Source organism: Heptranchias perlo, chromosome 20, assembly GCF_035084215.1.
Source record: "Heptranchias perlo isolate sHepPer1 chromosome 20, sHepPer1.hap1, whole genome shotgun sequence".
Taxonomy (NCBI): domain Eukaryota; kingdom Metazoa; phylum Chordata; class Chondrichthyes; order Hexanchiformes; family Hexanchidae; genus Heptranchias; species Heptranchias perlo.
The window spans coordinates 50,730,601-50,758,070 of NC_090344.1; the positions used below are offsets into that span (position 1 = coordinate 50,730,601).

General features: G+C 47.0%; 1 protein-coding gene and 1 pseudogene across 1 annotated transcript in view; one reads left to right on the forward strand and one right to left on the reverse strand.

Moving 5' to 3' along the window:
• npc1l1 (NPC1-like 1) overlaps nt 1–27,470 on the reverse strand; it is a 90,579-nt gene that overhangs the window by 9,967 nt on the left and 53,142 nt on the right. Inside the window, exons 5-17 of the mRNA XM_068001547.1 lie at nt 26,795–26,923; nt 24,975–25,157; nt 23,613–23,727; nt 22,409–22,536; nt 21,793–21,930; nt 20,058–20,147; nt 17,053–17,243; nt 13,043–13,161; nt 11,618–11,747; nt 10,888–10,943; nt 10,309–10,459; nt 3,477–3,708; nt 1,663–1,776 (exon numbers count right to left, since the gene is read on the reverse strand). Coding sequence (XP_067857648.1) covers nt 1,663–1,776; nt 3,477–3,708; nt 10,309–10,459; nt 10,888–10,943; nt 11,618–11,747; nt 13,043–13,161; nt 17,053–17,243; nt 20,058–20,147; nt 21,793–21,930; nt 22,409–22,536; nt 23,613–23,727; nt 24,975–25,157; nt 26,795–26,923 — 1,776 coding nt within the window. The remainder of the gene's footprint in view (nt 1–1,662; nt 1,777–3,476; nt 3,709–10,308; nt 10,460–10,887; nt 10,944–11,617; nt 11,748–13,042; nt 13,162–17,052; nt 17,244–20,057; nt 20,148–21,792; nt 21,931–22,408; nt 22,537–23,612; nt 23,728–24,974; nt 25,158–26,794; nt 26,924–27,470) is intronic.
• LOC137335553 (haloacid dehalogenase-like hydrolase domain-containing protein 3) lies at nt 13,267–14,189 on the forward strand (annotated as a pseudogene).

The following is a 27,470-nucleotide window of genomic DNA, read 5'->3' on the forward strand; positions in this document are numbered from 1 at the left end:
CCATGGACCTCACTGTACACACCCCACCCCATGGACCACTCTCTGTACACACCCCACCCCATGGACCACTCTCTGTACACACCCCACCCCATGGACCTCACTGTACACACCCCACCCCATGGACCACTCTCTGTACACACCCCACCTCATGGACCACTCTCTGTACACACCCCACCCCATGGACCACTCTCTGTACACACCCCACCCCATGGACCACTCTCTGTACACACCCCACCTCATGGACCACTCTCTGTACACACCCCACCCCATGGACCACTCTCTGTACACACCCCACCTCATGGACCACTCTCTGTACACACCCCACCCCATGGACCTCACTGTACACACCCCACCCCATGGACCACTCTCTGTACACACCCCACCTCATGGACCACTCTCTGTACACACCCCACCCCATGGACCACTCTCTGTACACACCCCATCCCATGGACCACTCTCTGTACACACCCCACCCCATGGACCACTCTCTGTACACACCCCACCCCATGGACCTCACTGTACACACCCCACCCCATGGACCACTCTCTGTACACACCCCACCCCATGGACCACTCTCTGTACACACCCCACCCCATGGACCTCACTGTACACACCCCACCCCATGGACCACTCTCTGTACACACCCAACCCCATGGACCACTCTCTGTACACACCCCACCCCATGGAACTCACTGTACACACCCCACCCCATGGACCACTCTCTGTACACACCCCACCCCATGGACCTCACTGTACACACCCCACCCCATGGACCACTCTCTGTACACACCCAACCCCATGGACCACTCTCTGTACACACCCCACCCCATGGACCACTCTCTGTACACACCCCACCCCATGGACCTCACTGTACACACCCCACCCCATGGACCACTCTCTGTACACACCCAACCCCATGGACCACTCTCTGTACACACCCCACCCCATGGAACTCACTGTACACACCCCACCCCATGGACCACTCTCTGTACACACCCCACCCCATGGACCACTCTCTGTACACACCCCACCCCATGGACCACTCTCTGTACACACCCCGCCCCATGGAACTCACTGTACACACCCCACCCCATGGAACTCACTGTACACACCCCACCCCATGGACCACTCACTGTACACACCCCACCCCATGGAACTCACTGTACACACCCCACCCCATGGACCACTCTCTGTACACACCCCACCCCATGGAACTCACTGTACACACCCCACCCCATGGAACTCACTGTACACACCCCACCCCACGGACCTCACTGTACACACCCCACCCCACGGACCTCACTGTACACACCCCACCCCATGGACCACTCTCTGTACACACCCCACCCCACGGACCACTCTCTGTACACACCTCACCCCATGGACCTCACTGTACACACCCCACCCCATGGACCACTCTCTGTACACACCCCACCCCATGGACCACTTTCTGTACACACCCCACCCCATGGACCACTCTCTGTACACACCCCACCCCATGGACCTCACTGTACACACCCCACCCCATGGACCTCACTGTACACACCCTACTGCCCATGGACCACGCTGTACACACCCCACCCCATGGACCTCACTGTACACACCCCACCCCATGGACCTCACTGTACACACCCTACTGCCCATGGACCACGCTGTACATACCGCACTCCCCATGTCCGCAGTGGCCTCTTTTGCTCGTTCCACTTTCGTTGCCTTGATACTGATGGCGAACGATCGTGTCAGGTGAGAGACAAATTCCACAGACATACCAACGGCCTGAGGGAAGAAAGGTGAAATAATGGTGATGTTAGAATCGAGAGTCTGACGTGAGTAGGATTCCATCGTTAATGCCGACTGTCCCCCAAAAGGCAAACTTCCAGTCTTGGCGGTGCGGTGATGTGTTTGTGTTCAGCACTGTATCGGAGGGAGCGAGAGGGGAGGGAGTGAGAAAGAACAGGTCTAGTGAAAGGAGCATTGCAAACAGGCATGGAGGCAGTTTGTAAATCGAGATTCCTTCTTTGGGAGTTTATTACCAATCTTTTGCACAACACCTTAAGTGCAATTTTTTCCAGTTTGCCTACAGTTCTTGAATTGTATCCTGTCTGTGGACAAACCACAAAATTTACAGCAATTTAGCAGATAGGCAAAAGGTTTTCTGAACCGCTGACATCAGCCTGTCGTTGTCAAAGGGACAGAATCTCTTTCAATCAAAAATAAAATCTGGATAATGATTTGAATGGAGGGTAAAATCGGGCGGGGTGTAGATGGGACGTCTCACCCGACCCCAACTGTTCTCGCTGGGTGGATTTAGTTAAAATCGGGGTTTATATCTCAGAGACATAGACGGAGAGACGATCACACACATGCACAAGGACAAAGAGAAGGAACTGGAGGCACACAAGGAAAATTGAGACGAGCACAGATACCCCAGGCAGAGGGAGAGAGCAAGAGAAGAACAGATTAAACCCAGGCAAAAAGAAACTACGGACAAAGAAAGATGGGACAGAAATGTCACGGGACTGACAGAGTGCTCCCAATCTCACTCCCTAACTGCGGCAGAAACGGCACTTTTTAGCCACTTTACATCATTTTTCTGCGGGTTTTGCCAATCCTCCTCCAAAGTTATGGCCGGTGATCAGAGAATCCCCTCAGAAGTTCCAGGTGAGTACGTTACATCGGAACAGGAGAAGGCCATTCAGCCCCTCCAGCCTGTCCCGCCATTCAATGAGATCACGGCTGATCTGTACTTTAACTCCATCTACCCACCTTGGTTCCATAACCCTTAACACCCTTCCTTAACAAAAATCTGTCAATCTCAGTTTTTGACATTTTTAATTGACCCCCAGCCTTAACAACTCTTCTGGGGGGAGGGAGTTCCAGATTTCCACTCCCCTTTGTGTGAAGAAGAAGCTTCCTGACATCACCCCTGAATGGCCGGGCTCCAATTTGAAGGTTATGCCCCCTTGTTCTGGACTCCCCCATGTTGTTGTTCATTTACTATCAACGTCAGATGTGCTGAGTGAGCAATTCATTGCAAGAAGGCGGCTTACAAAAAATCAAACAAACAATTGCTGCACATTATCGAATCTTCTTCCAACAAAATTATCTGTGCCCACTCCTGCATAAATGTACACTGCACACGTTTGATAACAGGTTGTTAATTGCACAGAAAACGTGTTCTCTCATTTCCCATAAAAGGAGAAATTCCTGGCCCCTGATCTTTCAGTGTCGATGCTCTGTGTCTCGAGGGTAATTCTTGTTGTTTAAGGTTTGCAATGTAATTAACCCCTGCTTGAAATCTGAGTTGAAAAATTCCAACATTTGCGGTTGAGATGTGTTATCATGTGCCTGTGCAGACATGTTTGCTAACGGGTTGTTAATTGCAGAGAAATTAAGCTGAGTGCGGTCATGTTTGGAGACAGTCACACTTTCTTTGCAGCTAAATTGATTTCTCTGAAAGGAGATCTGATTCTTACTGTAACCAGGTTGATGAGAGAGACAGCGTTGAAATCGATGCTCCACAATGTCATCACCCCCAGAGTGTCCACGATGATCATGATGATCGTGATCAGGTTCAGAAAGCCCGATTGGATATCCATCCCCAGCAGAACACAGCAGACCACAAAAGTTGGGATCAGACACAGACCAATATTGAAAATGCCCTCGTTCACTACGGTCAGGTACTGTTCATAAAATACATAAGTGATCCTGTAATCCAGAATAAATTAAAAAAATTAAACCTCAGCCACAACACACACACACAACTCGACTGATAATGGTTCTCCTGTTGACTGAAGTGGTTAAGGTGCTGCTTAGCTGAGACATACAGAGCAGAAGATGTTCAAAATGATGAGATCGTTTTTGATAGAGTAAATAAGGAGGAACGGTTTTCACCGGTGGGAGGGTCGGCAACCAGAGGTCATGGATTTACGGTAATTGGCAAAAGAACTGAGGGAGTTTCAGAGTAGGGCACAGGGTTGGAAGGTGTTGGTTATCTCACACCAATGATGTCTCCTCAGTTAAGGTACCAGAGGGAACTGTAACCACTGCAAGTCAATTCTTTAGGAAAAGAAGAGGGAAAAGCTGAGAATAAATTCTATACCCTCATCACATTTAAAAAGTACTTGGATATGCACTTGAAGTGAGACGAGGCTGGGTGGCTCATTTTTGGCCGGCGCAGACACGATGGGCCGAATGGCCTCCTTCTGTGCCATAAATTTTGTATGATTCTATGATTGTAAAAATAAAGGTGATGTTTATAATTTGTGTGATTGTGATGTTTGAAATTGCTGATCTAGTAATATTTATAATTGGAGTACTGCCACTCTGTATAATAGTTAAGGATCTTATGGTGCACGACGCAGATCTTTAAAGGTGGGAGAGCAAGTACAAAAGGCCACGGTAAATCCAAATGGGATTCTGGGTTTTATATATGGAGGCACTGAATAAAACAAGCAAAGACATTTTTTCAAGACTTTGTTTAAGGCACAGCTGGAGCATTGCACAGTGTCCTGGCCGTCCCTCTGTAGGAAGGCTATTGGAAGCATGGCATGGGGACAGATTAAATAGTGAAAGGCCGTTTCCACTGGTCAGCGAATCGGTAACAAGGGGGCGTTAGAAGAGCAAAGGGGCAAGTTAGAAGGTCTTTTTTTTCCACAGAGGGTTATGAGAACACGGAGCAATTTACCACAAGAAGCCACTGAGGCAGAGACTCCTGCAACATTTAAAATAGAATTGGATAAGAATTAGGGAAAGAGGAATCTGGGGAACAGCCATGAGATGGGATGAGAGTCAGCGGCCCCTGGACTCGGCCATATGCAGAGGAGGGTCATGGCAGGGCTGACCCCCTCATTTCAGAGGACTCAATTGGCTTCCTTCTGTCCTGTAATTTCTATGATTCCATGAAAAGTAAATTTAATACATCTGGGAGGAGAAGCCTGTCCGTGTGAAGATGTTCTGAAGTAGGAGTGTAACATTTCCTAGAGGAGGGGGGACAATTAACTGGGGCTGAATGTTTCATGGGTCATGGGAGACATCTGGTGGAAGAACTCGATACTGCACAAGGACTGGGGGTTGCCTCACTCCCACGCCCTCACTTCGCCAGAAACCTCGTTTACACACACATGACTTGGTGCTGGTAAGTGCAGAAGAATGAGGCCATTCGGCCCTTCTAGTTCATCCTTCTACAGAAGCCGAATGCCCTCCCATCGTAGCCTCTCGGGGAGCGATTCTCGGGTTTTTGCTACCACTACCTTACCTGGAAGATTACTCCAGGTATTAATCAATGTGTGAAGAACCTTTCCCTTTTACCAGAATGTACCTATGTCCCTTTGTCCCTTTCTTTTCCTTTCAAGGCTGGGTTTTTCTATCCTTTCCTCAGAACCCAATCCTCTGACTTCAGGGATCATCCTTGAGGTCCTTCTCTGCACCGCTTTCAGGGTTTAGGTGTTTCCTTGATGCTTTGGTGACCACAACTGGACCCATTACCCAAGGCGTGGCCTGACCACCCTACAGCTTCGGAACATGGGAACAGGAGGGGGCCATTCAGCCCCTCGAGCCTGTTCCGCCATTCATGGCTGGTCTGTATCCCAACTCCAACTACCCACCTTGGTTCCGTATCCCTTAATAACCTTACCTAACAAAAGTCGGCTGGATAGTGATCCGGTCAGGCTGCGGTGCAGAGAAGAGCCACAAAATGGATCCCTACTGTCAGAGCGAAGATTCCAGATGTTTACAAGACAGGTGGCCCTTTGGCCAATCGTGTCTTTGCTGGCTCTTTGCGAGAACAAGCCCAAACTAATTCCATTGCCCTACTCTCTGCCCATAGCCCATGTCTTCCTCTGCTTCAAATATTTATCTACTTTTCCTTGAAAGACACAATGGTCTCTGCCTTGACTACTCTCTATGGTTAAACATTCCCTACTCCAACATCTCTCTGAACTTCTCTCTTAGTGACAATTTTAAATTGATGATCCCCAACTGGGGGAAATAGACTTTCTTTATTCACCCGACCAAAACAATCCATAGTTTTAAAAAACTATCAAATCTCCTCTTAGCCTTCTCTGCAGCAGTGAAATTAGTCCCAGTGTCTAAAGTCTCTCCTCAAATCTATAGTTTTTCATCCCTGGTATCATCCTGCTGAATCTACGCTGAATATTCTCTATGGCATTAATGTCCTTTCTATCATGTCCTCTCCATCACCAAGACCGCCTACTTCAACCTCCGTAACATCGCCCATCTCCGCCCCTGCCTCAACTCATCTGCTGCTGAAACCCTCACCCACACCCCCCGACTCCCTTCACTCCACCATTGGCGGCTCTGGAACTCCCTCCCTAAACCTCTCCGCCTCTCTCTCCTCCTTTAAGATGCTCCTTAAAACCTACCTCTTGGACCAAGCTTTTGGTTACCTGACCTAATCTCGTGGCTCGGTGTCAAATTTAGTTTGATAATCACTCCTGTGAAGGGTCTTGGGGTGTATTAGGACATTAATGGTGCTAGATAAAGGCAAGTTGTTGTTGTTATAATGTGGTACCTAAAACTACACAATACTCTAACTGTGGCCTAATCACTGCCTTCTACAAATTAGGAACATCGGAACAGGAGTAGGCCATTCAGCCCCTCGTGCCTGCTCCGCCATTTGATAAGATCATGGCTGATCTGTGATCTAACTCCATATACCTGCCTTTGGCCCATATCCCTTAATACCTTTGGTTGCCAAAAAGCTATCTATCTCAGATTTAAATTTAGCAATTGAGCTAGTATCAATTGCCGTTTGCGGAAGAGAGTTCCAAACTTCTACCACCCTTTGTGTGTAGAAATGTTTTCTAATCTCACTCCTGAAAGGTCTGGCTCTAATTTTTAGACTGTGCCCCCTACTCCTAGAATCCCCAACCAGCGGAAATAGTTTCTCTCTATCCACCCTATCTGTTCCCCTTAACATCTTATAAACTTCGATCAGATCACCCCTTAACCTTCGAAACTCCAGAGAATACAACCCCAATTTGTGTAATCTCTCCTCGTAACTTAACCCTTGAAGTCCGGGTATCATTCTAGTAAACCTACGCTGCACTCCCTGAAAGCCAATATGTCCTTCTGAAGGTGCGGTGCCCAGAACTGCTCACAGTACTCCAGGTGCGGTCTAACCAGGGTTTTGTGTAGCTGCAGCATAACTTCTGCCCCCTTGTACTCCAGTCCTCTCGAAAAAAAGGCCAGCATTCCGTTAGCCTTCTTGATTATTTTCTGCACCTGTTCATGACACTTTAATGATCTATGTACCTGAACCCCTAAGTCCCTTTGGACATCCACTGTTTTTAACTTTTTACCATTTTGAAAGTACCCTGTTCTATCCTTTTTTGATCCAAAGTGGATGACCTCACATTTGCCTGCATTGAATTCCATTTGCCACAGTTTTGCCCATTCACCTAATCGATCAATATTGCTTTGTAATTTTATGTTTTCATCTACACTGCTTACAATGCCACCAATCTTTGTGTCATCGGCAAACTTAGATATGAGACTTTCTATGCCTTCATCTAAGTCGTTAATAAATATTGTGAATAATTGAGGCCCCAAGACAGATCCCTGCAGGATTCCACTAGTCACATCCTGCCAATGTGAGTACCTTCCCATTATCCCTGCTCTCTGTCGCCTTTCGCTCAGCCAACTTCCCAACCAAGTCCATACTTTTCCCTCGATTCCATGGGCTTCTATCTTAGCTAACAGTCTCTTATGTGGGACTTTATCAAATGCCTTCTGGAAGTCCATATAAATAACATCCATTGACATTCCCCTGACCACTACTTTAGTCCCCTTTTCAAAAAATTCAATCAGGTTTGTCAGGCACGACCTACCTTTCACAAACCCATGCTGGTTCTCTCCGATTAACTGGAAATTCTCGAGGTGTTCAGTCACCCTATCCTTAATTATAGACTCCAGCATTTTCCCCACAACAGATGTTAGGCTAGCTGGTCTATAATTCCCTGGTTTCCCTCTCTTTCCTTTCTTAAAAAGCGGAGTGACATGTGCAATTTTCCAATCTAGAGGGACAGTTCCTGAATCTAGAGAACTTTGAAAGATTATAGTTAGGGCATCTGCAATGTGCTCACCTACTTCCTTCAAAACCCTGGGATGGAAACCATCTGGTCCTGGGGATTTGTCACTCTTTAGTGCTATTATTTTCTTCATTACTGTTGCTTTTCTTATGTTAATTTTATCGAGTCCCTGGCCCTGATTCAATATTAGTTTTCTTGGGATTTCCGGCATGCTGTCCTCTTTTTCTACTGTAAATACTGACGCAAAGTAATTATTCAACATGTCCGCCATTTCCCCATTGTCAATGACAATATCCCCACTTTCAGTTTTTAAGGGGCCAACACTGCTCCTGACCACCCTCTTTTTCCTAATGTTACTATAAAAGTATTGGTTTTGATATCCCTTGCAAGTTTCTTTTCATACTCTCTTTTTGTAGCTCTTACTATCTGTTTTGTGACCCTTTGTTGATCTTTGTATCTTTCCCATTCGCCAGGATCTGTGCTATTTTTTGCCTTTTTGTATGCCCTTTCCTTATGTCTTATACTGTCCCTTACCTCTTTAGTTGTCCATGGCTGTTGTTTTTGGCAAGTAGAGTTCTTGCCCCTCAGGGGTATAAACCGATTCTGTATCACGTTAAATGTTTCTTTAAAAATTTCCCACTGATCATCAGTCGTTTTACCCATTAACAGATTTGCCCAGTTTACTGTGGACAGTCTCTGACTCATCCCCATTGAAGTCGGCCTTGCCCAAGTCTAGAATCTTAGCAGCTGATTCACTTTTTTCCCTTTCAAACACTACATTGAACTCGATCATGTTATGATCACTATTGGATAGATGTTCGTGCACAGTTAAGCTGTTAACTAAATCTGGTTCATTACTCAATACTAAATCTATTATGGCTTGCCCCCTTGTTGCCTCTAGGACAGACTGCTGTAGAAAACTATCCCGGACACACTCAAGAAATTCACTACCTTTCTGACAGTTGCTAGAGTGCTTTTCCCAATCTATGTGAAGGTTAAAGTCCCCCAATAAGACCACTATGCCTTTGTTACACGCTTGTCTAATCTCTGCATTTGTACAATCTAGCACTTCAGAGCTGCTGCCAGGGGTCCTACACACAATTCCCACTATAGTCTTAGATCCTTTCCTATTTCTTAATTCAACTCAGAAGGTCTCTGTTGGCTGCTTACCTCTCGTTATATCTCCTTTATCATTGAAGTGATCTCAACCCCCTTTTGCTCTTGTATTCTATGCCTCTATTAATAAAACCCCAAATACTGTTGGCCTTTTTATGGCGTTATCTGCCTGCACCCCTAGGTTTCTGATCCTCCCCGCCCCTCAGAGTCTTCCATTAAGCACAGATTCCCATTCTTTATTTTTGCTCACAAAATGTATTACCTCACATATCTCTCAATTGCATTTGCCACCTGTCTACCCATTCCACCACTCTGTCTATGTCCTTGATAATGCTCGTAAGGAGCACTTGGTGCCAGTTATCTATCGCGTGAGGGATTACACTGGTATTTGTCAGTTGCCTGATGACCAATGAGTGACAATCTGTTGTAGGCCCAGGTCCGTGGAAAGCCCTGGAAATCCCAGGTCCACGGAAAGCCCTGGAAATCCCAGGTCCACGGAAAGCCCTGGAAATCCCAGGTCCACGGAAAGCCCTGGAAATCCCAGGTCCACGGAAAGCCCTGGAAATCCCAGGTCCACGGAAAGCCCTGGAAATCCCAGGTCCACGGAAAGCCCTGGAAATCCCAGGTCCGTGGAAAGCCCTGGAAATCCCAGGTCCACGGAAAGCCCTGGAAATCCCAGGTCCACGGAAAACCCTGGAAATCCCAGGTCCACGGAAAGCCCTGGAAATCCCAGGTCCACGGAAAGCCCTGGAAATCCCAGGTCCACGGAAAGCCCTGGAAATCCCAGGTCCACGGAAAGCCCTGGAAATCCCAGGTCCACGGAAAGCCCTGGAAATCCCAGGTCCACGGAAAGCACTGGAAATCCCAGGTCCACGGAAAGCCCTGGAAATCCCAGGTCCACGGAAAGCCCTGGAAATCCCAGGTCCATGGAAAGGGCACAAAGACTTTCCATCACGGCTCCCCACCCCTTTCCCCTTTCTCCTTTCCAGGCTATCCCTGAGCACACTGGAGAGGAATATCTGGGCAAGTGTTTCTGACTGAAGGACTTGCTGTTAACGACACGTGAATGGAAGAATGGAGGGTGTCACTCGGATACTGAACACCCATTTCATTCAATAAACAGCCTTGAGCGAAAACTTACGAGTAGGGGAAGACTTCAAAGCTTGGATCAGTTCCGGGAATTTTTCTCATGCTCTCCGTGATGTTGGCTGCGAGCTCTCGTGCTACTTTAAGGGCTGCAGTGTATTGCAGAGAGTTTTTCAGAGGTGTGTGATATGCCATGAACCTAGAGGCTGGTTAACAACACAGGTATGAGGTTATACATTTCCGCTTTCAGGTAACTATCGAGTTTCATTAAACACAGCGAACTTTCCTTCTGGGAACAGGTCTGAGTTCCACAGGTATCACTCTCCCACGATGTGCATCGCTAAAAGTCGCCATGTGCCTGACACGTCCCTTCCGTTCGAGATAAAAGGAAAAGCTGCAAATGCTGGAAATTTGAAATAAAAGCAGGAAATGCTGGAGGAACACAGGCGGTAATGCTCGATGGGCACCGGTCGTCAGGATTGGATGAAGCTGCCGTTTTGTTTTCATACGCTGATGTACCTGCTGAGTATTTCCTGCATTTCCTCTTTTTATTTTGTTCCTTACAAACGTGCAAAAAAACATTCTGCTTATAAATTAATATATATATATATATATATATATTCCCAGCACTCACCCATGATCTCTCCCTCTGTGCCTCTTCTCACTGCATTTCCATATGCTCCCAAACCTCTGGAAAGTAAAGTGTATCCTTATAGCGAGTGAGTGGGAAACGTGTAATAAGAAAATATAGAATGAAGAAAAGACCATTAAATTGTCTAAACCTCTTCAATTCACTGGCAACTGCCATAAAGTCTACCCCAAAGGAGAATCAAAAAGTAGGTGAAATCACCAGGTCGATGAAGTTGTGTGCGAGCTCACAACTTCACACAAGTTGTGTGCGGGCACACGCACCTCAGCTTGGGTACTGAGTCACATCAACTTTGTGACTCTTCCTAAACCTTCTTCGATGCACCAAGGTCATTTTGAATGGAGGCTGCCTGAGATTCACACAACATTCCAAACATGGCCGTAAACATTTTTATACGAAGGGTTAATAATTATTTCTAACCGAGTGAAAAGTTTTGATCCAAAGCTCCGCAGTCTATAGAATAATACACTTTGTAGCGCAGAAGGCGGCCATTTTGCCTACTGGGCCTGCATCATTGCTCGTTCTTCAACTGGTGCAATGTCCCCTCATCTCATGTTCCCTGTCAGTGACCAGGTAGGGTTATCGAGGGGTGGGAGGACGAGGCTTGCCTGGAGTATGAGCAATGTGCCCGAGACTCTGTGTAATTCTAGTTGTACTCTGAGCTCACGGTCCCACTGTGGCTACCTCCCCTTTCCGCTGATTCAGAGTAACTTACCCCTTGGAGCATTTAAGCGTGGGTGTGTCATTCAGGAAATTTGTCAGGTATTGGTTGAACTGTTCAGTGGTTGGCCTGATGATGCCACTTGGATTTGGTGGGATGCACTTCATCGAGCAGTTCGGCTCATCTGGGTTCAAAACAAGCGGAATCAGAGTCAGTTGGTGAACTGGGTTTCACTCAGAAAAAAAACGATAGTGGTGTCTCTAAGGCCCGGATATCAACGCCTCCTCCCCCCCCCACCACGACAGGCGGGAGAGGGGGGGGAATGTGGTAAAATACTGAAATGCATGGAACGCGACCCCAACCCGCAGCGCATGCGCCCGCCGCCATCTTAACTTCGGCGCATATTGGGGCTTCTTAGTGTCTCGCCGCGGAGAGGCGGAACACTTCATTCATATATTTAGATCGGGCTTCTACGGTGCAATTGGAAGCCTGATTTAAAGTTAACTTGTGCTGCACGGGTTTCCCAGGGGTCAGGAAACTCGGCAGTGAATCGGAGGCGGGGGCTACTCGATCCCCAAGTTAGGTGGTTCTTTCAGCCTTCCTTGTGGGACAGGAGGAGCAGGAGTGCTCGCCCCCAGGCCCCTCTAGGAAGCCTTCGGCCTCTCCCCAGCCTTCCCGAATGCCGACCTGCCTCCCCCCCTCCATCCCAATAGCCGGGGACTGTCCCCAAGGGTCCCCAGCTGCGGCCTGCTGCCGCCAATGTTCCCTCCTACCCGCTGGCCGTTAAGATCGGCAGGACCTCCACGGCTTTGCCGGATTCTTTGGCCGCTTCCTGCCTCCCCCACATCCTCCCTGCCTCCCCGTAAATATCGGGCTCAAAGTCTCCATTCAACCATCCACACTGAAGAAGGGTTTGGGTGGTCTGTGAGGGGCTTTCAATGTGGGTCGATGTGGGTGATTTGCATACTGCAAATAGTTTCTCGTTTGTCGCTTGGAGACAGTTAAACAGCCAGCAAAGGAGAACGAGAGGAACTCCGTATCGTACACGGAGTGTCAGATAGTGTTCATTCTTAAAGCCCTCCATGCACCGTGGGAGCAGGGTTAGCCACTAGCGACAGTCGTCAGGGAATCTGTCATGTTGTATTTGTGCCTGTGTTACCTCAGGTTGTCCAGCTAGGGCACAGGCCCATTCTATTTGAATTAAAAGCACAGAGAGATTAAAAATCTCCAACACAGGCACGAGGAGATGGCTGGGTGGGAGCTGACGGCATAGAAGATGCTGCAGTTTGAAGAGTCAAGAAGAGTTAAATCCATAAACTAGGTAATTTATCCTGCTTCAATTTGTTAAAGAAGGCCCAGCCATTGGTGAGGTTTGAGAGGTACACTGCTCCTTTAAACACGGCTCTTTTTTGGTCAAATATTGCAATAGCAATTAGTTCTAAACCAAGCCATAAAATGTCGGTGGAAAAGATTCCTTACTGCTTGTAGCTGGGCAGAATTCACCATCATTGGTGTCCAGCCGACAGCAGAGTGATATCGGGTTCAACCAGTCTATAAAATCGTCCACCCATGAGGAAGCAGGGATCGCCATGTAAGACCTGAGGATAAAAGAAGTTTTCGAGCGGTCAGAAAAATAAAAAGGTGGTTAGAACCATTGTAACGGCTTAGCTTTAAGATAATATGGTATATCAAGGGGGTGGGATATGGAGTGCCAGCATGGACCAGTTGGGCCGAATGGCCTGTTTCTGAGCTGTGGACTCAATGTAATTCTATGTAATCACACGGCTGCATCTATAATTCAGGAATGCTCCTTGTATATAAACAGAACCATACAATGTTACAGCACAGAAGGAGATGTTTGGCCCACCGTCCTTGCACTGGCTCTTTGAAGGAGCTACTTCAGCGATGGCCAACCCCAGACACACTCTCCGGGGTAGTGGCGTACCACGGCACGTGGCCGGTCGAGTGCGAGTGGATGGTGGCGATTACTGACCTGCTCCGAGCCGTACTCCTCGGAGGCCGAGCTCCACGCGATCCAGTTGGAGGCCAAAGCTCTCGTCTGATCGTTCCTCGCCCGCCATCAGGATGCAGGACGAGCTGTTCCCCGACTACGGCCTCGGCCGGGACCTGAGCTCCCAGCAGCAGTGGTGGGGGGACATCGTCAAACGGACCTCCCGGCTGTAGGGGTGGGGGGGTGGGGGGTGGTGAACCAAGAGCAGGTATTGTCCCTGCTCGCCGAGAACCTTTATCGGGGGTCCTGCAGCGACTCTGACTCGCTGCCACTGACTGGGTATCTGCACTCAGTCACCTCCAACTTCAACCTCCGCAGATTCTAGCCAACGGTAAGCTGTGGCAGCATTTTGAGTTTGTGTTGACGTCGGAGGATGTCGGGGCAGCCAAGCCGGACCCCCGGATCTTCGTCAAAGCCCCGGGCATCGCCCAGGTGGAGCCCGAGCAGGCCACGCACCTAGGAGACGATGTGTGAAAGGACTACCTGGCGGCCAGGACTGTGGGGATGGGGAGCTACCTGATCTGCAGAGAGGAGGAGGAGGTGAAGGGACTGGTGCCCAGGTGAGATTTGGTTTATCTCTTAGTGGGGGGAGTTAGCGATTGTGAGTTAGTGTGAATTTGACTGATATACAGAGTGGGGGGGTCTGTCTCCCCCCCTCCCCAGTATGCGCCACCTGTGAACAACCACTCCAGATGAATTCTGGAGAATGTTGCACAAATTACAAACATTCAGCAAAAGTTTGGCACTTTCTGGGTCTCTCATTTGTTGACATTATTTTCAAAAAAAGAGTCCAATAATTAACATTTTGCTGTGGTGTTTTGGGTAATATTTTATTCTGAAATAAACATTTTCCTTCATTTGACCAGTTTCTCTTGTGTTCAGTTTTAAAGACTCGCATTTCCCCCATTGCTCTCTCCTCCTCAGTGTCCTGTACTGTCGAACATGTGTGAGGTGCTGTGACAGTGTTGTGAGATAACTGTGTTTGTCTCGAATCAAGCCGGCAGTTTCTCGTGCGTATGCTTGTGCTGAACGGAATGGGATGGAAGAATAAGAGGGAGATGGACGTCATTGATGATCGCACCTTCTGACATCTCTCCGCAATGTCTGAGCTTCACACACACAATGAGGTGCAGCAGCAAGCAGGTTCAGAATTAAGTATGTAAGATTGCCATGTTTAATTTGTAGACCTCGAGGCCATTGCATAATTATTGGCCCTATAACAATTGTCGGAGTCATTATTATTTGTTTTATTCAGCTGAGATTGCCAAGTTTAAGAAATTTATATTATTCATGACAATATTCTGCAGGTGACACACCTGCACATTCCAGTTCACAATGTGATACTCCTTTGCAAAAGGTTGATCATCACTGGTCTACTTAGTCCTGTTCCCCATCCTTCGAAAACTTTTTTTTCAAACATTTATCTGCTTCTCTTTTAAAATCTATTCTAGATTCTTTTTCCACCACTTTTACTGGCTGGGTCTTCGATATCTTAACACCCTCTGCATTTATATATATATATTTTAAAAATCTCCTCTCCTTTCTCCATTCTTTTGATGATGATTGTAAAATTATGCCCTCTAGTTACCAACTTACCAACCAGTGGAAGTAGTTGTTCCCCTACTTACCTCATCAAAACCCTTCCTAACTTAGACCACCTCCCTCAGGTCTGCTCTTCACTCTGTTGGGACGTAAATCTGGAGGATGTGGATCGCTGGGTTTACATTCGACCAAACCATTGGAATTTCAGGGACAATATGTACCAACGAAAATAATAAATGAACACAATCTTTATGCGGAGCAATTATTTTGCCGTTGACCTTTATAAGCACACTCATTCTTCTCTTGTACTTCTTCACTGTGGGAGCTAACTGGCTTGATCGATCTCTCTGAAGATCCAAACCAGAGTATTTAGTTGTTCTCAGGACGTAAATGATGCTGGCAAGGCTGCAGTTATTGTCCATCCCTAGTAGCCATGACAACTAAGTATCCAGGGAAAAGAACGTAACAACAAACTAACATTAGGAACAGAAGGAGGCCATTCAGCCCCTCAACTAGATCATGGCTGATCTGCATCTTAACTCCATTTCCCCTCCTTTGCTCCGTATCCCTCGATACCCTCACTCGACAAAAATCTATCGATCTCAGTCTTGAAAGCTCCAATTGACTCCCAGTATCCACAGCCTTTCGGGGAGAGAGTTCCAGATTTCCACTCCCCTTTGTGTGAAGAAGTGCTTCATTATTTTGCTCTGAACGGCCAGGCTCTAATTTTAAGATTATGTCCTCTTGTTCTGGATTCCCCCATCAGAGGAAATAGTTTCTCTATCTACCCTATCGAATCCTTTTAACATTTTAAACACCTCAATCAGATCACCCCTTAATCCTCTACACTCGAGGGAATACAAGCCGAGTCTCTGCAACCTGTCCTCATCATTGTAACTCTTTTAGCCCCGGTATCATTCTGGTGAATCTGCGCTGCCCCCCCTCCAAGACCAATCTATCCTTCCTTTCTGCAGTTCCCAGTACTCCAGATGGGGTCTGACCAAGGCTCTATACAAATGAAGCAGAATGGCAGGGCGGCAGATACAACTCGAAAAATGTCATGGCTGCGACCTGAAGCATCCACTCCCTGCACCTGTGTACAGCACCAGTGTACAGCAACATTGTACAGCACCTGTGTACAGCACCAGTGTACAGCACCAGTGTACAGCACCAGTGTACAGCAACATTGTACAGCACCTGTGTACAGCACCAGTGTACAGCAACATTGTACAGCACCTGTGTACAGCACCATTGTTCAGCACCAGTGTACAGCACCTGTGTGCAGCACCTGTGTACAGCACCAGTGTACAGCACCATTGTACAGCACCATTGTACAGCACCTGTGTACAGCAACATTGTACAGCACCAGTGTAAAGCAACATTGTACAGCACCAGTGTACAGCACCAGTGTACAGCACCTTGTGGGGTTTAGTTACAGTGCCTTGCGTCTCAGTATCACCGACTGCTGAGGCAACGATTCACTCAAAGACTATAAGGACATCAAGTACATGCTAACTAATTAGATTTACATCGAATTACATAGAATTTTAGAGCACAGAAAGAGGCCATTCAGCGCAACTGATCTATGCCGGTGTTTATGCTCCACACGCACCTCCTCCCACCCTACTTAGTCTAACTCGATCAGTACACCCTTCTATTCCTTTCTTCCTCGTGCTTATCTAGCTTCCTCTTAAATGCATCCATGATGTTACAGATGTGAAGTTCATGTTTTTTTTTTGTGCTGCGAGCTGATTTTGATCATTTTCGTGTGTTGTTAATGGAGTGGCCTGGCTTCAAGGCAAATGATGACCAATGCCCCACTCAGCAGCGAGTGTGGAAAGACCTCACTGCACACGTACGGTTTGCATGAACCACAGCAACACTCGAGGTTTTAGTGTGCAAAGGAAGTGTTGGCATTAAATCCAATGGCACTCACACTTGAGGGAAATCGGTGGCATACTGGATCTTCTGGGTCATGGAGTTGTTGTCACATCCCACGCTGGAACACACCCCGTCCATTCCATCTACAGTGGTGAAATTGTACCCGGCGGTCGTGACAAAATATACAGGAACACCCACTTCAAAATATTTGTTGAGGGCAGCAAAGTAATCCAACATATACGAGTCCTAATGAGACATAAAAAAAAGGGAATTTTATATCGGACAACGAGGACACAACATAGACGACGATGCATTCTAAGAATGAATTGTGGATTAGTGGGAATCTGGTCTTCTATTCAATTTAATTTTGTCTGTGTTTGACTGAGCAGAAATGGGATCGTACTGTGCCGGTTTTACAGAGGCCTAAGGTTCCACTATGGCGGCCGTTGGGCGCGCGCTCATCTTGTGCCGGAAGTACGCTTCCCGTCGTTTTGATAAAGGCTCTTCCGTAGGCATCCAGGGCGCAAGCCTGAAACAGGCATTCGGCCCCCTGAATGTGCCTGCTGCACGCTGCAGTCAGGATGTGCCTCAGGCGCTTTGACGGCCAAACCAATGGTCCTTACCAGGACCACCAGGAACTGCCCCCAGAAAGGTTAAGTGTTAGTTTTTACTGACCTTATTGTGGATCCGGGAGGAGCTGAGACCGTCCTCTTGGCTCCACATTAAACACGCGGGCTGCTGCTGGCCCACCTCTCCCCTCCCTCCGGACCCTCCTTACCCCCCTTGGCTGGCAGGCGATCTTGGTGCCTTCCACCACCGGCGCCTGCGGTTTGCCGGTAATAAACAGAATGAGGCCAATTCCCCCGCGGTCCTGCCACGGCCTCTTTCGGTCGTGTGCAGCCGTCAGTGACAGAGCCTTCAGTCATCAAAGCTTCACTCTTTGAAATCCTCTCCCTAAAAAAAAAACCCTCTACCGTTAAAAGCCAGATATGAAAGCGCACAAGACTGGTGTGCTGTTTGCACGCCGTGGAGCGGAGGGAATGACTACGGCTGAGGAGGGTGTGTGACTGAGGAGGCAAAGATAGGGAGGGAGGAGGCTCGTGTGGAGTGTGAATACTGGCATGGACCTGTTGGGCTGAATGGCCTGTTTCTGTGCTGGACATTCCGTGTAATACTCTGTGTGAAGGGGTGAGGAAAGGCTGATGGAAAGATTTGCATTTATACAGTCTGTTCTCACATCTTCTGGAAATGTCTTGTTGCACATTGCGTACAATAATTAACTTTAAACGGCAGTGACTTAGATCTTGTGGGAATGAGCAGCATTTTGTATAAATCAGGATCCCACAACAGCAGTAACTTTCATTTTCGTATGTATAGTTTATATATCATGCCTTTAATGTAGGAAAGGCATCGAGGAGCTTCACAGAGGAGAAAAGTGAGCAAAAGAGCAAGGGGAGATGACCTGATACATGGTTGAAAGGATAAGTTCGAAGGAGACTTTCAATGGCAGAGGTGCTTGGGAGAGAGTGTCAAAGCGTAAGGCTGTGTCGGCTGAGGGGTCCGTCACAGCGGGTGGAGCGGAGGGAAGGGGTGTGAACAAGAGGCCACAGTTGGAGGACCGAAGAACACGCCTGGGGACACAAGGCTGGAGCAGATCGCAGAGATAGCCTGAGGCAAGGCAGCGAAAGGCTTTGTAAATGGGGATCGGGATTTAGAAATAATAACAGAACATGCTGGAGAAGGTCAGCAAGTGAGGCAGCATCTGTGGAGAAAGAAACAGAGTTAACGTTTCAGGTCGATGACCCTTCGTCAGAACTGGAAGATGTTAAAGAGATAAAGTTTTTAAGCAAGTACAGAGCCGGGGAAAGGGAGGGGAGGGAAGAACAAAAGGGAGGGTCTGTGATGGGATAGACCGCAAGAGTGATTAAATGACAAAAGGGATGATGGTGTAAGGCAAGGAGGGTGGGAATTGGACAAGATAAACAAAAGATGGGTCTAGAGGAGCTGTAAATGGCAACATCAGAACCATTAGCAGCACCTGATGGCCAATAAATAAAAATGGGAGCAGTGATTATGATCTGAAGTTATTGAAATCAGTGTTGAGTCCAGAAGGTTGTAAAGTGCCTAATCGAAAGATGAGGTGCTGTTCCTCGAGCTTCCGTTGAGCTTCATTGGAACAGTGTAAGAGGCCGAGAGCAGAGAGGTCAGAGTGGGAGTGAGACAGGGAATTAAAATGGCAAGCGACCGGCAGATTAGGGTCACGCTTGCAGACTGAGGGGAGGTGTTCAGCAAAGTGATCACCCAATCTGCGTTTGGTCTCCCCAGTGTCGAGGAGACCACATTGTGAGCAGCGAGTACAGTATACTGAATTGAAAGAAGGACAAGTAAATCACTGTTTCACCTGGAGGATTGTCAGGATTTTGAATTTGATGCGTTGAGGAACATTGGACCAATGGAAGTCTACGAGGATGGGAATGATGGGCCAATATGACTTTTTGTGGGTCAGGAATGGAGGCAGCAGAGTTTGTGTATGGTGGAGCAAAGGAGGGCAACAGGAGCACATTGTAGACGTTCGTCCTGGAGGTAACAAAAGTTTTTACAGACGTTTCAGCAGCAGTGAAGGTAAAGGAAGGATGCAGTGGGCAACATGGCAGAGGTGGGAGAAAACAGCAATGAAGCAAATGATCAATTCATCTGTTCTTTTGGTGCAATTATTGGAGAGAAGAATGTTGGCCAGTCATAAATCCCAGCTCCTCCTTCGATAGTGATATACGACCTTCAATGTCCACCTGAACAGGCAGTTGGGGCCTTGGTTGAGTATCTTAGATGAAGCACAGGACTTCTGACAATGCAGCACTCCCTCAGTATTGAACTGGAGTAGCCTTCTAGATCAAGTCCCAATGTGGAACCCAAACCCATAACCCCTGACCCAGAGACAAGTGTGCTGCCGTCGAGTGAAGCCGATCGCAGATGGTGTGTGAGAAAGAGTACGGGAACAAGAACGACTGCTTGACTGAAAGGTTTGTCCATGTGGAAGACACATAATGGATCAATACTGACCGTCGGCAGGGCAAGTTCCTGATCCAGGCCCACTCGAACGTGTAACATTAAGAATATTCCAGAACACAACATGAAGAGAAACAGAATGATCTGGAAAATAAATAGAGAAAGAATTGTTTGTAAAGTCAAGAGCACCGAAGTATCAGCATAGAATTAGAGGACGCAGCTTTAAAATGAACAAGTGAGACTAGACATTAGAAGAAGCTTTTATTCCTTCCGTGGAGTAGTGAATGTGTGGAACAAACTCATACCACCATACGGGCAGGAAAAGGCCAACTGGTCCATCAAGCCCGCCCCACACTCATAGATGGCCGGAGCATCATAACAAGACACTTCATCTCTCCCCACCCCTGCAGCCATGTAATCTCCTGAGAGAGGCAATAAGGCAGAGAAAAACCTAGGGCCAATAAGGGAATGAAATGCTCTGGGACTCCCAGCAAAAGCAGTTGGTGATGTCGAGTGCGAGGAGAGGCAGACTTCACCAAAGCAGAGATGAAGGAAGAGGCCCAGCCAAGCTAAGACTGATCATATTTATGGCCCTCTGCTGTGGACTCCCCAACAACTGGAAACATCTTCTCTACGTCTACCCTATCAAACACTTCCATAATTTTAAAGACCTCTCTTAGGTCACCCCTTAGTCTTCTCTTTCCTAGAGAAAAGAGCCCCAGTCTGTTCAGTCTTTCCTGATAGGTATAACCTCTTAGTTCTGATATCATCCTTGTAAATCCTTTTTTGCACCTTCTCCAGTGCCTCTATATCCTTTGTATAATATGGAGACCAGAACTGTGCACAGTACTCCGAGTGTGGTCTAACCAAGGTATATGGAGACCAGAACTGTGCACAGTGCTCCAAGTGTGGTCTAACCCAGGTATATGGAGACCAGAACTGTGCACAGTACTCCGAGTGTGGTCTAACCCAGGTATATGGAGACCAGAACTGTGCACAGTACTCCGAGTGTGGTCTAACCCAGGTATACGGAGACCAGAACTGTGCACAGTACTCCGAGTGTGGTCTAACCAATGTATATGGAGACCAGAACTGTGCACAGTGCTCCAGTGTGGTCTAACCTAGGTATATGGAGACCAGAACTGTGCACGATGCTCTGAGTGTGGTCTAACCAAGGTATATGGAGACCAGGACTGTGCACAGTGCCCCAAGTGCGGTCTAACCAAGGTATATGGAGACCAGGACTGTGCACGGTGCCCCAAGTGCGGTCTAACCAAGGTATATGGAGACCAGGACTGTGCACAGTGCTCCAGTGTGGTCTAACCAAGGTATATGGAGACCAGGACTGTGCACGGTGCTCCAAGTGTGGTCTAACCAAGGTATATGGAGACCAGAACTGTGCACAGTGCCCCAAGTGCGGTCTAACCAAGGTATATGGAGACCAGGACTGTGCACAGTGCTCCAGTGTGGTCTAACCAAGGTATATGGAGACCAGGACTGTGCACGGTGCTCCAAGTGTGGTCTAACCAAGGTATATGGAGACCAGAACTGTGCACAGTGCTCCAAGTGCGGTCTAACCAAGGTATATGGAGACCAGAACTGTGCACAGTGCCCCAAGTGCGGTCTAACCAAGGTATATGGAGACCAGGACTGTGCACAGTGCCCCAAGTGTGGTCTAACCAAGATTTGATACAACATAACCTCTGTGCTTTTCAATTTGATTCCTCTAAAAATTAACCCCAGTGCTTTGTTTAAAAATGCTGGATTTTTTTTGTTGCTCTTTCCTTACCACAATAATCCTCGTCACAGAGTGGAGCAGAAAAGGGGCATAATATTCCCTCATAAAGGGCAGCAAAATCCCCTCTCTTTTCTTCTTTATCTTTGTGCTTTTTGAGCGTATGCAGCAACAAATGTCATATTTGGCCGACTGTAAGAGAGACCATAGTGAGATCGGTTAGCATGGGTTTAATATAAAGTTATGCACAGTTTCACATTTTACATTAATCTAATCACAGATATTAACATATTACATTTGCCCAATCATAGATATTGGCATCATGATACCGTAACGTAATCAAAGTGGCATATTCTGAATAGCTGCTCTATTTTAACATTGAAATAGAATTTATTTTTAATACGTGTTCACTCAACTCCGCTTCTGAAGATTATTTGATTCAGGACTGTGGATAATGTAATATTTTGGCTTACGGTGAACCATCAATATATAGTTTTAGAGGAAAGGATTTTAGCTTATAACCTCTGAAAGTGATTACACCAGAAATCACTACTATCTGATTGTGCGATAGCTCCCAGGGAAACAAGACAATAATCACAGCCCAAGGTGGGAGTGAAGTCAGACCGAAGGGTTCCATCGAGCAGCGTGCAGTGGACGTTGTACAGCATACCTCCTCTCTGCGGGCGTCCAGGGACATCAGGGCCACAAACACCGACATCTGGAGCAGGAAATCGAAGAACACGGCCAGTGCTGCGTACAGAGCGAACGTGCGGACGGCAGGCATCTTGGTGAGGGCACCTGCGGCAAGGACAACGTGTTGGTGTGTGAGTCCTACTGATTGAGTTACCGTCGGCACAATCAACTCCATTCAATGGGTGACATTTAAAAATAAATCTCTCTCATTTTCCCATTCTCTTCCTTACATGGGAAAGTACTGGATCTTGGAAGAGACTGGTCTCATGAACTAGTGCCTCTTATTTGGACACCACCTCTTTTCCAGAAGGCGGTGTTTGTTTCAGGGGCACCGCGCCGTGGATGGAAGCAATCTTCCGATTCAATCGATTGCACATTTTAGATGTGGGCCATGGCTCCGAGCTGTTGACCAGCCTGGTGGTACCATAGCCTGGCTCAGTTCTCTCCTCAGCCCCACACACATGCATTTTCCAGCCAGGTCGCAGTCATATGGTCGAGGATGAAATGTAGCAGCATGGGTAGGAAGTCAGTTGCCGGACAACAAACAAAGGCTCAGGAAAAATGGGTGTTGCTCAGATTTGGAGAAGGACTGGAAATGGGGTGTCCCAGAGGTCAGCACGGGCCTGTTGTTTGTCCTTGTTATACATGGACGTGGGCATAGGACTGAAATTTGCTGATGGCTCCAAAGTAGGGTGTTTGGCAAACAGTGAGGAGGAGCTGAAAGAAATTTGAGAAGGTCTGCTGTAAATATGGGGTCTTGCCTTAGATATTCCCCTGGGTACAGTGGCCCAGGTCAGTGGTCTCAGTGTCTTTACGGTACAGCCGTACAGCCCAATATCTAACCGTACAACAGGGAAAGCCTGGGGTGTATCACTCGTACCCCATGTGATCTGAACTGGATATTTGTGTCTTTTCGCAATGTGAGGGATTTGTGAGGCGAGTGCAGAGGTAAGGGAGGAAGTTTAGTTTTTGGTGATTGTCGCGATATCTTGTAAAACAGGAACACATCATATGCAAAATACAAGCGTGGGAAAAGCAATGAGTGATACTATGTCGCACAGTTATCTTCACTATGAGATCTGACTGGGAGAATAGTAGATGCAGAAATTCTAATGACCTCCGCACACATGCATTGCCATCCATCATTTAGGTGAAAGATTAAAAAAATATATAAATCTTACCAAGAAAGAAACAGATGGTCTCCGAGCTGCTGCAGAGAAGCATGCTGGGAGCAACATCCCCCAACACACGTCCAATCTGTTCTTCCCTTCGTTCTCCTGCTTTCCTCGTGTCCCTCTGTTAATTGGAAAACAGAGTGAGGATGGCATGTTCCGTTTGCAGCAAGATTCCTTGGTGAAGTTTTGATGAACTGCTAGGGTTCCACATCCCTTTGTGCTGACCGTCTCTTGTTTCAGGAGACAGGATAAAGCTTGTCACCTGATAGCCAATCCCTCTCACAAGTCCAGCCTCCACCCTCTCTCTCGCAATCGTCTCCATTTTATTGATTGATTGACTTCAGAACTTTCCCCTCTAGTGCCTTCCAAGCTGCAAATAAGGGATCCCACACACCCTTCCTCTCCCCTGAATCCTCCTCACTGTGCTGAAATCAAGACTTATTTTCACCTAACTTCATTCTTCCACAAGTCCTGAAAACTATGAAATACTTTACTTCCTTCAGTCTCCCTTCCTCCTACAATCTTCAAGTTTTTCAAACCCAATCCCGGCATGATCTAATCAATACTTCCTGATTTATTTTGTCTTCTATTTTATTTTTAATTTTGGTAGTGTCTTGTCTGTGGGCCTTAGCCCTTCACCTCGGTTTCACAATTTAGAAAGAACAGCTTTGCCAGTTATGTTGTGAGCTCTTTTCTTTCTTTCTGGTAACTTTATCTTCAGTTACCTTAACCCATCACTTGAGTGAAGTTATGAAGGAGTAGGGCATTGTCACCCTTTGGATGAGAAATTAATCTCCACCTGTTATGGTCATTCAGGTGGACAGTAAAGATTCCAAGCCATTATTGGAAGGGAAGTTCTCCTGGTGTCCGAAATAATTTTCTTCTAAAAATAACCACCGCCAAAAAAAAGAGCGGATTAACTGATCATTCACTCGTTGCTGTTTGTGGGATTGTGTCGGGTGCAAAATAACAGCCCTGGGGGTGAAACTGGCCTTGGTCGGGGAGGTAAATCAGGCAGTATCGCATCGGACTCCTGTTATACGCTCCGCCCGGTATGCAGTCCGATTAACTTCAACAGAATTGAATATCGAGCGTGGGGTATAACAGTCGGCTAATGCAATTCCACCTGTTTTGTGCCCCCCCTGCCCCATGTCCAATTTCACACCCCTTAAGTTTGCATTTTAAGAGTCATAAACAGTACTATATAAATAAAAGTTCTTTCTGTTGTTTTTCTGTAACAAGGTGCTTGTTGAATGAGCATTGATCCAAAGGTTGGAATTGCTCTGCAGATTAAATGCTTTGTTATTGTAAATTAAAAGGAGACCAGATTCTGAAGTCTTTTTGCACCCTGGTTCTCCTTTAACTGACCTGGTATTGAAGTACAAGGATGAAAATGTTGTCTGCCCCAACAGCAAGTACCAGAAACGGCACCACCTCCAGAATGATGAGTGAGGAGGGGACTCCGATATATGCATAAAACCCCATGGATGAAAGAACAGCGCTTAATACCACCAGAATTCCACCCAGTCCCAGTGTAACCTTCGAATCGATCTGTCGTTCAAAAAAAGACCAGAAATACATAAGCAACCAATACTTTGCCACATTCCCCTGTTTATTTTTATCTTTCCTCCCTTTTTGGTATCTTGTGACTTCCGCTCAATCCTGATATGACTTATGAAATGGACAAGTGATTCAAAGTCTCACTCTACAATTATTGGATATTACGAAGGCAAGCCAGGCAGAGAACGTCAGACCTGCTAATGAGTTACCAGCGAACCACACTGAAACGTACAGTATAAAGGGGTCATAAGGCAACTAATAAGGGATAAAGAACATAAGAACATAAGAAATAGGAGCAGGAGTCGGCCAATCGGCCCCTCGAGCCTGCTCCGCCATTCAATAAGATCATGGCTGATCTGATCCTAACCTCAAATCTAAATTCATGTCCAATTTCCTGCCCGCTCCCCGTAACCCCTAATTCCCTTTACTTCTAGGGAACTGTCTATTTCTGTTTTAAATTTATTTAATGATGTAGCTTCCACAGCTTCCTGGGGCAGCAAATTCCACAGACCTACTACCCTCTGAGTGAAGAAGTTTCTCCTCATCTCAGTTTTGAAAGAGCAGCCCCTTATTCTAAGATTATGCCCCCTAGTTCTAGTTTCACCCATCCTTGGGAACATCCTTACCGCATCCACCCGATCAAGCCCCTTCACAATCTTATATGTTTCAATAAGATCGCCTCTCATTCTTCTGAACTCCAATGAGTAGAGTCCCAATCTACTCAACCTCTCCTCATATGTCCACCCCCTCATCCCCGGGATTAACCGAGTGAACCTTCTTTGTACTGCCTCGAGAGCAAGTATGTCTTTTCTCAAGTATGGACACCAAAACTGTATGCAGTATTCCAGGTGCGGTCTCACCAATACCTTATATAACTGCAGCAATACCTCCCTGTTTTTATATTCTATCCCCCTAGCAATAAAAGCCAACATTCCGTTGGCCTTCTTGATCACCTGCTGCACCTGCATACTAACTTTTTGATCTTCTTGCACTAGGACCCCCAGATCCCTTTGTACTGCAGTACTTTCCAGTTGCTCGCCATTAAGATAATAACTTGCTCTCTGATTTTTCCTGCCAAAGTGCATAACCTCACATTTTCCAATATTGTATTGCATCTGCCAAATCTCCGCCCACTCACCCAGCCTGTCTATATCCCCCTGTAGGTTTTTTATGTCCTCCTCACTGAAGGATATGGAGAGAAGGGAGGTCGATGGGAGCGATCCATCAAAAAGGGACAGACATGTTTCGTAACTAATGACCTTTCTCTGTTCCTGAACAAGCTGGGGGTGAAACTCCTTTATTTACACATTTTTGTGAAAGTAAAAGATGATGATATATTCCTTTTTGCTCAAGACACTTTATTTGGGGTAAAATTAACCCCCCAACACAGGCACAATGGGCTGAAGGGCCACCCTTCTGCTCTGTAAGATTCCATCATTCTATGAACTGAAATTGTGGGAAAGGAAGTTGTTACTGATTCATCCCCTGTTTAGTCGAGTCTCAGGGTTGTTGGGCCTCACACTTCCCACCCTCATTAACCTGCCTTAGAAAACTTAAAAACCAAGCTTTCGGCAAAAGAACGACGGAAAATAAATGTCATGAAATTAGGAGAGAGGGAAGTTGCTCACCATGATTGTTTTCCAACTTGTATATTCTCCAAGGGCGAAGGCAATGTAGACAAATATAACCAAGTAACTGATGGCAAATATCGGAATGTCTTCTTTTGTGGTTCTGTTAATCTCATCTTCAAGTGAGCGCTGCGAACACATGCACAAAAAAAAATAAACCTTTTCCTCTTAATCTGCGTTACCTTTCGGCAGAGATCTTTACAGACAAGCATCGGCAAAGGCACGAACATCAGTTTGGAATCATTGGCCGGACCCTTGTCTATAAATTAGATTCCAGCCCCATCCAGGACGCCGGCACTCCAGTGCGGTATGAAGGGAGTGCTGCGTTGATGCACATCTCGTCCTTCAGGTGAGCCAAGAAACCGGGGGTGGCGGGTGGGTGGGGGGGGGAGGGCTGGTTTCTGGTGAAGGTTTAACGAGCAGCGGCACTATTCAAGAAAGAGCTGGGAGTTCACCTGCTGCCTGCTCACCATTCCTCCCCCAACAAAAAAAACACCAAAATTTGGGTCATCCGGTCATTCATCTCATTGCTTCTAGTGGAATCTGCACACAGGATAGCTGCTTGTATCTGCCCACGTCCCAGAACTCAGTGAACTTCAAACCAAAAACATAACGCACTGTGTGAAGTGCTGAGAGATGTGATTGAGAGACGTGTTAAGACGCTCTACAAAGGGAA